The 16,820-nt window shown below is 38.3% G+C and overlaps 1 protein-coding gene and 1 long non-coding RNA gene across 13 annotated transcripts in view; one reads left to right on the forward strand and one right to left on the reverse strand.

The window, feature by feature from the left end:
• zgc:172295 overlaps positions 1-16,820 on the reverse strand; it is a 117,555-nt gene that overhangs the window by 87,222 nt on the left and 13,513 nt on the right. For all 12 annotated transcript variants that reach the window (NM_001114584.2, NM_001431102.1, NM_001431103.1 and 9 more), the window contains 4 exon segments: positions 10,581-10,660; positions 12,555-12,632; positions 12,726-12,832; positions 13,128-13,201. In NM_001114584.2, coding sequence (NP_001108056.2) covers positions 10,581-10,660; positions 12,555-12,632; positions 12,726-12,832; positions 13,128-13,201 — 339 coding nt within the window.
• LOC141385759 (uncharacterized) lies at positions 6,900-10,586 on the forward strand. The gene is made up of 3 exons (XR_012406736.1): positions 6,900-7,141; positions 7,402-7,507; positions 8,387-10,586. It is a non-coding gene; the product is annotated as an uncharacterized lncRNA (long non-coding RNA).

Here is a 16,820-nt window from a genome sequence, read left to right on the forward strand (position 1 = left end):
GGGCCTCAGCAAAATTTCAACACATAACCCAACAAAGAGACTTTAAAGTATTGAACTTGACAGAGTTCACCTAGAACTGTCAACTTCCTACAATCTATGTGATGACCCGAAAGAGGAAGTGCCCCGATCAGCCTCAAAGCTAAGACTTTATAGTCCAGAAGAGGGGGGTTAAAGCAGTCTATACTACCCCACCAGCCAGCATCCCAGAACGCCAGTCAGCAACACAGGGCAAGGACTCCCTCCAAAGAGTTCCCCAAGACGGACAAAACCTGTCAACCAAAGACTTGAACATGCTGGCCAGGAAAAAGCCAACTTTCACCCCAAACCCTTCTGGAGGCGACAACGCGCACTCCTACTTTTAAGATATTGACTTTTACACAGACAAGGCCAAGTGGCACTACATTTGACAAATTATACCTGCAAAGAATTACTTTGAGCCTTGAGGCAAGAAGTTTCACTGGATTAATAGCCCAGTCCCATTAACGCAGATTATCAGCAGCTGCAAAAGCTCTTACTAGAGTGTTTTTCTGACCCTGTGTCAGAATAAGGACTGATTGTTGCCATGGATCTCAAGCAGAACAGGCAAGAGACCTCACAGGCATACTACAGTCGACTACAACCCTACTGCGAGACAAGAAATGAGCCAAGGAAGATTTCATATTCAAGATCCTCTTTCCCTCAAAAACCTGCTTTCTGTGGTGAGTCAGCACTTGGGGGTAGTGGCCTGCCCCCACACCATGACCACCCCATAGTGGCAGAGTTAAGCTCATAAAATCTGTTTAAAGCAAAGAACTGCTTTTGAAAGACTGTCAAACACCAGACAGGATGCTCAGAGATACACTGGGACAGGCCACGCTCTACAAACAGCCCAAAGGAGCCTACCAGCAACAAAGGAATGGCCAGCTTGCAGTAACTAGGAACTCAAGCAGCCAGCATCCAGCTCATTACAGGCCAGACAAAGTCAAGTTTGAAAACTTGACACCAAAGAAACAACAGAATGCTGAAAATCTTGAAGGGGCCCTACAAGAAGTCAAGCTAGACCATTCCTGCCCCCTCCCTGAAAACCTGCCTTCTGCTCAATCCCCGCAGATTACCCCGCAGAGTCCAACACAAGCCAAAGACTGTGCATCTAATTACAGCATCACGTTTCCCCTACAGCAACCGCCAGTGCCACCATTCATGCCACTTCAGGTACCCGAAAGCACTGTTCTGGTGGTCTGTTTACCTTCTGGACCACAGCCTACCAGCCAGCCCCACCTGCTTACAAGCAACTGCTCAGGCCCCTGCACTTCAACTCTTGGGTAACCTGATCGAAAATGGCATCGCAATGACGCTCTACTTGGCTCTAACCTTGGAGATGGAAGGAAGACTTGACACGCTGGTCAGCCGTCAGGTCAACCCCAACAGACTGTCAGGTCATCAGTCCCGCAAGAACCCAAGCCCAATAACAAAGACGTGGTCAAAGTTGCTACCCTGCAGCTTTCAACCAGCCAGCAACCCCAACGCTTGCTGCCCCTGGCCTCAAGAGGCTTAATGTTGAATAACCTGACTGTGAACGACGCTGTACTGGCATTATGGGCAGACAACTCAGCAACCATCAGCCTCGCACTGTGCAACACTCCGTCTGAACACACCCCAGACCGGTGTTTAATGAACAAGCATACACGCTACTATCCAAATGCTGAACTCTCACACATGACAAAAGCCAACAGCATTTGTGCATTGAACTTGAACTGGAACGGCAGATAGTTAACCTATCCTTTCCTGACTCTCACGGCCCTGCCACACGATGTTCACATCGGAGCTGATAGCTTGATTTATCTCCAGGCATATATAGACACCCTCAGACACCAACCACTATGGCTGTCACCCTCAAGAACCCTCGCTCAGGGCAGACCATGCCAGAGGTCGGCGCCCTCATCAGCAAACAACTCCGTTGTGCCAGCCTATACAAATGAGTGCTCGATATGGCTATCCATACGAAAAGGCTGAACTCTAAACCACACATTGGGTTCCTTCCAGTTAACAGCAGAAAGCATAGAACTAGGCCTCACCCTGGAAACCATATACTTCCTTAAACTATCCTCACGAACAGTATATGTCTTGTTTAATGGCAACTGACATTAAAATCCCTAAAGACTACCGACTGGGACGATTGGTCGGCCACGAGTTCCATGACTGTGAACTCTCTGGGCCGAGGATTGGCCCATCCTACATGCAACAAAACCAAAGGGGAGCTTAGAAAACACAGACTATACTGTTCCATTCAAGCTCCTCACACTCACGTCTGTCTTGCCAGTAAACAAAGAACAGGTATGCAGAAGTGAGTTCACTAAGGACTAACACCTTGCCGTGTACCCTGTCACTCATCACCCCATCACTAAAATGGATGAAGACATGGCACTCCCCTCTACAAAATGGACGACGCTGATGCTACGCAGGATAATGTCAACTGACGAAAACTCCAGCACATCTTGTATGATTACAACGGTGCCCTCGCTAAAGACTCTTTAGACTGCGGCCTCACTGACCTCCACATGGTACGCATTCCTACACCTCCGAATGTACCCCACCTGTTTAAGCAGTACAAATCCCAACTGCTTTACATAAACCTGTGCAGGAAAATTCAACCCCATGCTGGAAAAGGGGCATTACCGATCTATGCAACAGCACCTACTCGGCAGCCATCTGGCCCGTCCTCAAGCCAAACGGCAAGTGGTGCCTGACTATACAAAGCTAAATCAGCAAGTGCCATAGTCACGATGGCAAATGACACCACTGGAACAGGAAGTACCCAGAATTCAAGGACCAACCATCTTCTCGACGCTTGATGTGGTCTCCGCCTTTTGGACGATACCTGTACATCCAAATGACCAGCATAAGCTAGCTTTCACCTTGAATCTTGAGCTGAATTTAACACCTTCCTGAACAAAGCATATCCCGATGCTAATGTTAGAGGCAACCTCATCTACGTCGATGACATCCTCATAAAAAGTACCACAGTGTTTGGCCACTTAAAGGAGATAGACCATGTCCTACACCAGTTGACCATTGCTAGTGCGAAGACTACCGCCCAGCAAGGTCCCAGAACTGAGCAGCTCCCTAAGTGGGTGCAACTACTCCAGACACGTCATTAAGAACTATTCAAACATTCCTAGACGCGTGACCACTCTGTACAAAAATGGCCATGACTGAATTGAGACGTCTGTGCAAATGCAAGTAAAACACTTCTTGCACCAGAATGCAAATACTACGACTGTGAAATAGCATGGTTCGGCACAGTATTTGCCATTTCAGCGATTCTCCAACTTCCTTGGAGCACAAAAGCCATCATAGAGACCTGCCACCAACCTGTCATGTTCCTGAATAGTCAGCCCATCTAGAATGGCATAGTGACAAACGCCCTTATAGCCATGTGGCCGATGGCCCTTCAGGGCCGCTGTATTGACATTTTGTAACATTTTAAGCCACAAATGTACAACTGACAGGCCATCTGCAATGACATAGTAGATGAACCCCAGTCGCCTCAGCCAACCTGTCATAAGTACTTTGATGAGAATGCGTGCCAAGGTCTGCTCACAGCTTATGTCGATGGATGCCCCTACAACCACGAGGGAACCCTCAAAGCAGGAGCAGGAGCCCTAGGGCTCAACGACTTGCCTTGTACATCGCAACACTTCATGCTGGGGCCACAATCAATGCAGTATGCAGAAACGGCAGCCATCTTTATAACCCTTCAAATCGCAGCAGCCCATGACATCAGAGAACACTTAGCTTTACAGACTCAAACTATGTTAGACAAAATCTCACGCGCCACCTCCCAGGGTGGAAACAAATGGGTTCAGAACTGCCAACCATGAGCCCGTGAAAAGCCAACACCATTTCCAATCTTACGACCACATCACCGACAAACATATCATGGTCGTTTACTGCAAAAAGGTAAAAAGACATTTCAAACTTCCAGGCCCTGACAAGGACCTGAATGATCAGACAGATGCCTTTACCAAGAAGGGCGCACCACATGGTGACCCATGGTCACCACCCAACCAAAATCCCAGAGAAATGGCAGCTGTGACCGGCTGCCAACAAACCTGCCCAACCCGAACACTCCCAGTGGAGGGCTATAAAAAGGAAGAGAACATAGAGAAGCCACACCTCTGTGAACCAAAACAAGAGCCAGAGAGTCTGGAGCCAAAGGTCGCTGTGCATGATACTAGGGTCACTCAGAGATGCTTATTGGCCGCAAGAGACTCATTCACCATGTTTAACCTATTCTGCAGATGGGGTAACGAAGTAATCATTATTGAATTATTGAATGCTCATAGCTAAGGTCAATCTGTGTTTCGAGGGAGGTCCCTCATTGTGCATAGGAGCGGTCCAGAGACAAAGAAAATCTCCCGCTCAAACTTTGCCACGAGACCATTGGTCAGTCAGTAGGAAAAGGGGTGTGACCAGACCAACAGTTAAACCCAAACTACACCCAAAGCTCAGGGCAAAACGGCCTGGAAAAGCTCTCTAAGAGGTTGCCCCCTTTAAGGGGGCAAGCCGCTTTCTTTGACTGCGTGGCTCATCCTAGCCCACATTTTCTTATTTTTCCGGCAAAGTAAAACTTAGTTTAAAGTTACGATCACGTATCCTCCGACCTGCATTGCAAACTCCACGCATCAAGAAAGGACATCAAAAGACTTCCAGCACATCGGAACAAACTCGCAAAAAGAGGGAGACCGGAAAATCCTAAAACTCCTGGCATTTTAGTTATGCGATTAAGCTGTGAGCCCTTGATCAAAAAGGTGTTTTTATAATCTTGGTGATCCTAATTAGTGTGTGGAACTGAGGTAGATTTGTCACTCTTTTATCTGAACTCTCTATTTCCTCGCTTGTCTGTTTCTTTCTGTTATATGTTCTATAGACCCGTAAATAGCCTATCTGTATTCAGTATACATTTCTTCTATGTTTTATGTTATGTTTGTGCGTTTGTTCGTTATATGTCAGACTAGTCAATAAATCCCATCATAATCAAATGGAATGTATTGTTTGCCTCACAGAAAGTCACTAAAACGATTGATTCCTTTGCTTCAAGCTGCTTTTAAGTTAATGAAAAACTTATGAATGATTAATCTACTTCAAACGGAGTAGTAATAATTCCCTTTCTAAATAAAATAGATCACTACAGAGTCCGCTCGGACGAGCAGGTGAGGTCTGGTAATATTTATTTGGTCAAATTAACAATAAGTTAATTCAAAATATTAATGATTAGTAATAATTCTTTATTGCTGATAATTAATATTCATAATCTGAGAGTCCGCTCGGACAAGCGGGTAGAATCATATATATATATATATATATATATATATATATATATATATATATATATATATATGACAGAAGATTAAGCCGGAATATTAATAATTAATAATAACCCGGGCCAGACGGAATCTGCCGATGTTTTTTGCTATTTCTGCTGAGAATTTTGGTAAAAATCTGTGGATTTCTGCAGAATTATTTTGGGAGTATCCAGCGAAGTATCATAACTAAAACCTTAATATATTAAATAAAAAGTAATAAATTACTGAATAAAAACTGAATAAATTCAGATTTACACATTTACTCAAGTAAATAAACAGAATTAATAATGAGCTAAAAATCAGCAGAAATCTGCGGAAAATCTGCGGAATTCTGCATGTGCAGATTCCGTGTGGGCCTAATAATAACTCATTAATATTAATTATTAATATTCATAAACTGAGCTAATTTCGCTACACTAGTTTTGGTTTGCCATATGTTGTTCAAACTCATCAGGGTTGTAAATTTACATCAAAACCTTTTACACAAGTTTAAAATGAACTAGGGATTAAACATCAAACTTCCAGCGCTTATCACCCCGAGTCTCAGGGTTGCCTTGAAAGATTTCACCAAACTTTAAGTCCATGTTTAGAGCATATTATATGTAGACTGGGAATGATTGGGTTGAGGGATTCACTTTCTAGTCTTTACAATACTTCTGCAGCCAGATGACAATGACCTGGAGCATCCTAGTTGCAATTTTTCTAAAAAGTTCTAAAAAGCTCTAAAGTTCCAAAAAGCTCTTGCACTAGTGCTGGCATTACAACACGTTGAGATGTTTGTAGGAAGTAGTGGTTTACTGATGACTGTATATACTGATCATAATCCATTGTTGATTTTGTCCCATATGCGAAATGCAAATCAGCGGCTTATGCTTTGGGAATTCGGCAGGAATTTATTTGGAGAATAAACATCACAGTGGATCTAAAAATATAGTTGCGGATGTGCTGTCCAGGGTGTATAGTGCTGCAATTGGTTAAATGGATCTACAGTTAATTGGTTTTTATATACATTGTTTCTTTACTGATTTATTTTGTTTGTTTGTTTTTTTGTAGTGCAATGTAGAAACTTGGTTGTGGGGGTGTTATGTCCCGTGATTTGATTATTTAGTTTCTATATTGCATTGTTTCCTTTTCTTCAGTCTCCAAGTTTTCCACATGATATTGTTTTTATGCACGTCAATTCGGTTACACATGTGTACATAGTTTCTTTTGCATGAATATCATTTGAGTCTTTTCTGTCTCCATATGTAAAATGCATTATATATCTGCATGTGGAGAAAGACAAAGCTTGTAGTCAATTAAAGGATGTATAAATACAGTCTTCATGCTCTTAAAGAGTATATTGTAGGTTAAAAAACTGTTTTAAAAAAAAGGTAGAATCGTTTGTGAAAATACTCTATAATACCATAAAATACCATATCAAAATGTTTTACGAAGTGCAAGGGCACAAATTTTAAAGAAAATGTGTCTGTTTTCCCACTTCCGCTTTTTTTTTCTAACCACCCCGTGACGTCAGTAGAGGGTTTTATCTGACAGATGCGCGCTGTTTACAGTGGGGCAGAGGAGCTAATAGCAGAACTGGTTGTTAGTTTTGGCGTAATTTATCACCATCATGGTATATTGTTGCGTTTATGGAAACTGCACAAACTCCAGCCTGTCAACAGATCAAGTCCACAAGTTTCCTCTTGTTATTTTGGTTCGTGAAATGGGATGAATCCGAAAAGAGTGATAGCTGACGCGAATGGCGAGAAACACTCCTGAATCAGTCGGAGATGCAGCTTGATGAGCTGTACACGGTAAGAACTCGTTTTTCGTTTATATTTGTCAACTTTCAAGTCCGAAAGCATTATTCTTTGAGTAATTTGAAGCAACGTGATGTGTTTACTTTGGAGTAGCCGATAACACGGCTGCTAGCTTGTATTGTTAAGCATATTAAATATACTTTTTTAAAGCGGGTAAAAATGTAGACATATGATAAGACGGCTAGTAGCATCAGTTTGCTAATATAATAATTGTCTTGTATAGTTACAGCGTTGTGACTTTGTTTGCTTTGTAGTGTGTTTATTAGACTTTGGGAGACAGATGATGACCCGGAGCTGAAGGCTTTCTCTCCACTCGCTCAACTGTGCTTCACTTTGGCTCACAGAGTAACCTCAACTAAGGTGAAGTGGATTTTATATTCGCACATTCGATTAGTGACAGCTTGTGTGACACACTCTCAGTATTATTTACCATAGTACTTTTATTATAATGACTGAAATCACAAGTAAATATGACTTAAAAACAACATTAGCACTATTAAACTGACAGTGAACAATGTTGTACTTTGATAATCATTGGCTGCTAACATGATATTAGGGATTAGCAAATAATACTCTTCTGAAATTATATTATAAGGGAGAAAGTCAGAATGTGTGAATATAGAACCAATTTTACCTCAGACATTCACCTCGTTCATCGGGTAAAATATTATGACCCCTATCGTGAATTATTTGTGCATGGTATTATTTGATAACAAAAACTAGAAGGCCAAAGAATTACTACAATATTTCTATATAATGCAGGCAGGTAAACTCACACTATCTTTGACTTCCTTTTTTTTTTTTTTAATATTGGAAACGTGTAACCATTGACTTCCATATCTGTTTTCCCACTATAGAAGTCAATGGTTACAGATTTTTAGCTTTCTTCAAAATATCTTGGTTTGTGATCAACAGAAGAAAGTCAATAAGGTTTGAAACCACTTGAGGGAGAGTAAAAATATTCTGTCCTGTCAATGAAGAAAGGCACTTTTTATTTACATATAAGGAATATTGTAGAAGAAAAACAAATAACATTCAAAAAAATGAAGTTTGTTCTTACATGCTCAACCTATAATGGGTACAGTCTACTGTATATGTGAGATGGTTTGCAGTTCACTATCCAGGGGTCTGCAAATGTGGTTGGGTTTTCTGTATTGTGTTATATTAAAAATCATATGGTGAATTTTAAAATATACATAATTAATAAACATGATTTAAACTTTTGCATTATTTCCCCAGAATATATGCATCAGCCCTCACTGCGTGTCTGACAGTGGACTACTGGAGTTCATCACAGGCTCGACGACAATGCAGAACTGTCCACTACATTTACTCTCCTTTCTAGATCCTTCCAGCGGGTTTACAAGGATGAAGCTGTCGGCATCTTTTTACACAGCATTCACAATTTAACACATTAAAGACATGATAGTGTGGCACCTACATAAACGTTGGCCAACTTACTGAAAAATAATTTAAGGTTTACTTTTAAATGGGTCAGATGATATATTTTCCTTTCAGTAAACACACACTCACACAGATACTTATACATATATAAAGAGTAAAAATGCTGGGTATTAACACTGCTTATGATCTTGTGCTATATAAATAAAACTTGAACTTGAGCTGCATTTAGAATTTGAACTTGAATTAGGGTTGAAGTTTATTTAATCATAAATGCAGATCAGGGGCCTCATGTACGAAGACTTGCGTGGAAATCTTACTAAAACATTGCATACGCACAAAGCTGTAAATGTGCATAAGCAGTGTTTCATACATCTGAATTTTTTTCTGCGTACTGCGCCGAATTTCACGCATATTCTTTTGTACATCCGAATGAACGTGAAACTGAGCGCAACATGCACGAGCACAAAACCCCTCCCTGCCTCCTCCCCATATGAATATGCTAATGACTATGCTAATGGAAAAACCCAACGAAAAAGCAATGGCAAAATCAAGCAAAAAGAGAAACTTTGAACAGAATGTGAAATGGAGGTGCTGCTTTCGGAGGTAGACCGGAAAAAAGCGGTGTTATTTGCAAGTTTGTTCTCCGGAATTAACAACAAAAGAAAAAAAATAGAGTGGGAGCACGTTCGAGCATAAACTCGGCTCGAATCCAGCGTCTGATGAACTCTTTCTTCTTTTTTTCCCCGCTACATATCAGATTTTGCAAACTATTTATCACGAGAAAGACAAGTAGGAATCATCAATAAGTTTGTGCATCATATTTTATTTTCACATTTATTGAATGGAAATGTTTCTGATTCACTCATGCAAATTCATCTTCAGATAGTGTCTTTATAGCAATGTGCGTGCGGTAGATAGCTCAGATTACATTGGGAAAACAAGCGACCGCTGCAAATTGTGCTTTAATGTTTAGCTGGTCAACTGTATGGTATGGAAACCTTATATACCTACCAGATCAGGCGTGTCCAAACTACGGCCCGCGGGCCATCTCACATACATTGTGAGTCTCTCAGAATATCTTATCTCGGCAACCAAACGCGCACCTCGATCAGTTGTCTTCATAGTGTTTATATGCGCAAACTCCCTGATCCGACGTCACTTCCGGTCTGGCGATTCAAACGCGGAAGTAAGTTTCCGTGACTTAAAACGACTCCAAACAGCTTAATAATAAACTTTAACGTTTATTTTAAAGAAAATCTAATTCTTACTTTACTCTTACACACATTGTCTCACTGGGGTGTCTAACCTACAATATGCTCTTTAATGTTGAACTAAAAATTGCTAGGCAGACTTCAAACAACAACACAAACAACACTCACATCCTCTTTGCACATCACACCTATCCTCAGGTATTTACACTGGATCCCAGTTACATTCAAAAGACATTTTAAAGTATTATTACTTGTCTATAAATCACTAAATGACCTAGGACTTCAGTACATTACAGATATGATCACTGAACAAAAACAGCTGAAGCTGGAATCAGCTTCCAGAAACAATCAAATGTGCTCAACATCTGTTTAGCTGTGCCTTTACTGAATAAGCATTGTGCTACATCATACAAATCAAATGATTGTCTTTTCTTTTTTTAATTCCTTTAAAACCTGTATTAACACAATTTAATTTAACTTAAATTAGATTCACAATTTAACTTAAAGTCTTCATTTTTTTATTCTTTGTTGTTTTTATTGTCTTGTTTCTTTTATATGTAAACCACTTTAATATACCATTGTGTATGAAATGTGCTATATAACTAAACCTGCCTTGCCTAGAAGTTAAGTATAAATAGATTTCCTTTATAGGGCACATTTAATTGCAAAAAGCATGATAGCTAACAGACAAACTTTCGGTGTATCATATTTATTTTAAAAAGGATTATATGTAATAGACTTTGGATATGTTTATTCAAGATTATAGATAATCAAGATAAATGTCAGTCTAATTTACAAAGAGATATTGGAACTCTTACCTTGAGGTGATTTTTGTTCTTGCCAGGTGTTTTGTTGATGAGTCTTTCTACTGTGGACTGGGTCCGCAGATCAAGCCAAACTAAATATTAAAATAAATTGTTAATTATTTAGCTAAATTTTTAAGCAAAAAAAAAAGGCCAGCAATGTAAGTGCTGGGGTCTGTGTTTCGTACATGGATTACTCATTTAGCTGAATTTTGTTATTGATGATTTGACTTAATCCAGGATAATTTCGTTTTCCAAAATTCATACAGGAGGGTTTGTCATAGCAACAGGTCTGGTAGCTTAAAGCTGCTTGGAAAAAGTCTTATATAAACAGGATAAGATTGTGTAATTTCAAGCAAGATGATACTAAAAGTATGTACCAACTGCTGACATATTCTTTCAAAACCGATGGGTTATACACTCACAGGCCACTTTATTAGGTACAGCTTACTAGTGCTGCATTCAGAATTGTATTAATTCTTTGTGGCATAGATCCAACAAGGTACTGGATATATTCCTCAGAGATTTTAATCCATTTTGACATTATAGCACCATGCAGTTTCTGCAGATTTGTCTGCTGCACATCCATGATGCAAATCTTCCATTCCACCTCATGCTAAAGCAGCTCTTTTGGACTGAGCTCATTGTCATGTTCAAGAAACCAGTCTGAGATGTTTCACACTTTGACATTTATGACACTTATAACGCGTTATCCTGCTGGAAGTAGCCATCAGACAATGGAAACACTGGTATGGTCTTCTGCTGCTGTTGCCCATAAGCCTAGAGGTTTGATGTGTTGTGGGTTCAGAGATACTCTTCTTCATACCTCAGTTGTAACGAGTGCTTATTTAAGTTGCTGTTGCCTTTCTATCAGCCTCAACCAGTCTGGTCATTTTCCTCTGACCTCCAGCATCAACAAGACATTTGCGCACACAGAACTGCCGCTCACCGAATATTTTCTCTTTTTCGGACCATTTTCCATAAACCCTAGAGATCATCGTGCATGAAAATTCCAGTAGATCAGCAGTTTCTGAAATACTAACACAAACCTATAGACCAACAACTATGCCACGTTTAAAGTCATTTGAATCACCTTTTTTATCCATTCTGATGATCGGTTTGAATTCCAGCAGTCTTGACCATGTCCACATGCCTAAATGCATTGCGTTACTGACATGTGATTAGAAGTTTGTGTTAATGAGCAGTTGGACAGGTGTACCTAATAAAGTGGCCAGTGACTATATACTGTATTACAAATGGCAATTAATAAAAAAATTAAATAAATAAAAATTAACACAAAAAAAAAAAGATTTGAATTAAAAAAGAAAATAAACTCTAAAAGTAAAACTAAATAAATTGATAAATACTTTTGACACATGAAAAGTGTAAAGCCCAGATCAAGTATGGAAAGTTATTGCGCATCATATTTAAACTACTAATTGCAAATGTTATGTATATTTTGCTCACGTGGACAATTGAACGTTCATGTCATACATTGCTAATCATAATTTTAGGGATCGATAGATCTGTCCTTTACAACAGTTTATCCAGACATTTTAAATAGAGCCTAACCAATATTTAATTTTGCCAATTTTATTGGCCAAAATTTGCCGACGTATCGATATTGGTAAGTTTGCTTTAAATCAGATTGTTTTTTAAAATATAGTTCACAAAACATAAAACAAACAAAAAGATTGAAATAAATACACATGAATAGGCAAGCGTCTTTTTGACTGGTACTGTACAATTATATGCAAATTATCTGCAGATATTTTAATCTCTGTATTTTTTTTCATTGTGATATCGGTACCAAATAAACCTTATCTGTCAGGCTCTAATTTTAATATGATAAAAAAAAATGCCCAGACTTGTTAGCCAACCAAATTAGCCAAAGATCAGTTATGAAGATTAAAAGTTCCAGGATCTGCCAAATCATCTTAGATGGTTTAAGCAAAGTACAAAGATCAGACCCCAGGTCATAAATATTACCTATAGCATTATAAAGTGGTTCTCCTGTTTGTTTGTCCCACACAAGGGTGGTTTCCCTCTGATTGGTTACGCCAACAGCTACAGACAGATTACATTTAGTAATTAAATTAAAACAAATAACTATAGGGTATAAAAACAGGCAGTAAACTAAATAACAGGCCATCTAGGTACCTTTTATATTTGAAACGTCAATGTTAAGCTGGGTCAGTTTCTCACAGGTCCTGTCCATGCACTCATACACAGACTGAAGAATCTCTTTTGGATCTTCCTCCACCCATCTGAGAGCAAATAATGAACCATTATTTGTATTGTATCACTCTAACTAGCCTAATAAATATATAATTGAATATGGCACACATCACATAACTGGGCACAGTTAAAACAATAGATAGCACTGCTATTAATGTGAATGGAATAAAAGAAGTCATACTCGGTTCATCTATAATAACAGTATAAACTGATAGTAAACTTGTGACTGAAATAAAAAGAAGTACTCTCTTACTATATTGCACAACACATTGTAATCATTTAACAGTATGTGTGAGTCCAAGAAGTGAAAAACACAATACCTACCCTTCTTTAGGGAAGCTCTGTTTAATTTCAACCTGATGGTGGCTGAGAAGCTCTGCAGTTTTTGCATTGAAAACCTATGATTAATGAGAGAAGGGGAGACAGATTTGTGGTTAACAAAAAAGAGAAAGAGAATAAACTAAACTTGCATAAAGACATTTAACTGCTGACATCATCCTTCATTTAAAAATGTCTAAATGGACCAAAACAGTACCCAATCTTAATGCTTAAGTTATGTTCTCTCTAATTTTTATATTGCTTTAAATTTTATATAAATTATTATATTGCCTAAAATTATGACAATCAACCGTGTAAGTTATACATATTTGTTATAAATGATTTGCCGATTATGGGAACCAGAATTAAAAACATGTTGCAAAAGAAAGACATTATAATTTTAATGGCATCTATGATTATGTTTGTCGGTTTCTTTTTTTTCCCCCGAGATCTCCACAATCCTGGACCCAGCATGTATCCTGAGAAGATGCTATGGTGGTCATCGATAAGTTGAGCACGAGACTGATTCTAGCCTCTGTATTTTTTTAATAGTATTTGTTTGACCTAATCTTAGGCTAACTTAAAGCTAAGACTGTGATTATGTTGAACATTTCATGGTGATGTTAAAAGTTTTTTTTAATTATTTGTAGTAATTCTTACCACAACTGGTTAACACTTATAAGGAATGCTTGTTAAGAATCACACATTATGTTTGTCTTCATACCCAGCAAACAATGACATGGGGCCTCATGTATCAATGCTGCGTAAAAAACTTTTAATGCTCACGTTTGGATTTACTAACGATGAAATGAACAAGAGAATGTGCGTTGGTCCACGCTAACTTTATGCCTGGTGTACGTGCATTTCGTGTGTGTTTGTTTTATTTCCATTGGTGACTCCTAGAGGCAATTATGTTCAATTGCACACTAGAAAGTATCTTTGAGCCACGCAATGGCAGCTGTATGGGACGGGATAATCAGCATGTCTAGCAGGTATACAAGGTTTCCATAACATCCAGTTGAAAAGCCAAACATTAAAGCGCAATTTGCAGTGATCGCCGGTTCTCCCAATCTAATCAGAGCAATCGACTGCACGCACATTGCTATAAAGACGTCACGTGAAGAAGAATTTGCATAAGTGTATCGGAAACATTTACATTCAATAAATGTGCAAATAATAAGTGATGCTCAAATGCGCTTAACCTAATACACTAATAATGATTCTTACTTGTCTTCCTCGCGATGAAGAGTAGCCAAAATCTAATATGTAGTGGGGAAAGAAGAATGAGTTCATCAAATGCTGGATTCAAACATAGTTCATGATCGACCGTGTGAAGACATGCCATGCCATGCTGCTGTGTACCGCTCTCTTTAGTTACGTTGTCTCTGTTGGAATGAGCTAGTTGAGTGATTCCCACTCATCACCGATTGACAAAGTGTGCTATTTGCACTTAGCCTAAATAGATACAACAAAATTTTACACCTTTACATCGGACCATTTCTTTTTTAATTTACTCACAGTGCGATGCTCAGACTAGGGCTGTGCATTTAATCGAAAATCCGATTTCGATTTCGACTTCTAACGATTATGAAAAACCATTAATCGAGATAAACTATTATTGCGTCATATACAAAAAGCGCGAAACTGCGGCACGCACCGAGTGCTTATGTGTGTGCGGCGCGCACCTGCGGTGGCACATGAGAAGCATGCGGTCAGCATTCGGTCTCATTCGCACACTGAGACGAGCAGAGGAGCGCAGACAAAGTCATCTTAACGGGAGCGCTTTAATGGTCAAATAGGTGTCAAAATGCAGTGTTTAGTGATTAACCATATTAACCCTCATTTATGTAATAAACGAGTTGAGAATCAAAAGACACATGAAAGAGAAACCATTAAAGTGACCGCGCAAAATATTTCTGCTGCCGTCTGTTTTTATCATCAATCAAACAACGAAAAAAATCCCTCACTGCTCTTGACTGAAGGATTTTTATAGCTAAAGTATTTTTCTTAGGGTGAAGATGCTTAAAGCAAAGTTTGTTTCATATTTTACTAAATATTTTTCAAAATACAAGCATTCAGATTAAAGTGCAATTCAAAGGCTTAATTAGGGTAATTAGGCAAGTCATTGTATAACAGTAGTTTCTTCTGTAGACAATCAAAATATATTGCTGAAGGGGACTAATAATATTGACCTTAAAATGGTTTTCAAAATATTTAAACCTGCTTTTATTCTAGCCAAAATAAAACAAATAAGACTTTCTCCAGAAGAAAAAAATAGAGGAAATACTGTTAAAATTCCTTGCTCTGTTTAACATAATTTTTTTATTAAAAAAAAAAATTCTCAGGAGCGCTAATATTTTTGACTTCAACTAATAATCGTTTTGAATAATCGTGATTACAAAATATGAACAAAATAATCGCGTTTATGATTTTTTTTCCAAAATAGAGCAGCCCTAGCTCAGACCCAACTGCGTCAACCACATCAGCTAAACTCTCCCACAATTTTTTTTCTTTTCTTATTAATTCTAGAGGACAAACTTGCAAATAAGACTTGCAATTTTTTTCTCCGGTCTTCCTCCGAAAGGAGCACCTCCAATTCACATTCTGTTCAAAGATTCTCCTTTTGCTTGCTTTTGCCATTGCTTTTTCTTTTAGTTTTGTCAAAGTAGAGTCATTACCATATTTATTTGGAGGAGGAAGCAGGGAGGAGTTTTGCAATCGTGCATGTGCACTCGGTTTCACGTTATGTCAAATTTACAAAAACAATATGCGTAGGATTCAGTGTACACACTACGCAGTGTTTCATACATCTGAATTATTACTCTGTACGCACATGTTTTAGTATAAAAATTAACGTAAGTCTTCATACATGAGGCTCCTTTTAAAGCAGAGTCATTTTTTGGGCTGCACAAATTCAGTAATTTTATATGAGATGACCACCGCTGGCAAACCAGCTTGCCGGTGGTGGACCTCCAGCACGACACTAGTGGGAGACTAGCAAGCTTCTGGCTGATCACTAGTAGACACGGCTGATATTCTGATGGTGGACTGCTATTGGTCCGCTGATTTTTAATAAGTAACTGCTAGTGGCCCGCGGTCAGTTCACATGTCATACTAAACTTTTTCTTTTCCTCTCGCACATTATACACATATAAAATTCTAAATAATTGTATCCAATACATTTCAATATTGAATAAAATAATTGAAGTACAACAAAAAACAAAAGCCTAACAATTAAAATTGTAAATGTATTAATAATACTACTCTACAATCATATAAACATCTTGGATTGTTTTTACTGACTATTTTATAAATAACGTCATTTATATTTATTAGTTCATTTATAGTTCAAATGAATCTAAGCCACTGAATAAAATAGTGTGTGACTTTGTTTAATATAATTAGCCTTGTATTAGATACTGATACTGCTATGAATACTGCTAAATGTTTTTAAAATTCAATATAAAATCAATATAAATTTAATGTAAAATGCTATTTAAATAGTTTATGTAATAATAAAAATGTTTATGAAAATGCTACATGACTTTTTAATTCTGGGTTTGAAGCTATTCTGTAGATATAGAACGTGCACAGCTGAAAAAAAATTAAATGAATATGTTTATCCATTTCTCAGTAAGTTTAGATAATATATTTTGGTACAAAATATATTTTAATGAAACCGTTTTATTATATTAACAT

The sequence above is a fragment of the Danio rerio genome, chromosome 1 (assembly GCF_049306965.1).
Source record: "Danio rerio strain Tuebingen ecotype United States chromosome 1, GRCz12tu, whole genome shotgun sequence".
Classification (NCBI taxonomy): domain Eukaryota; kingdom Metazoa; phylum Chordata; class Actinopteri; order Cypriniformes; family Danionidae; genus Danio; species Danio rerio.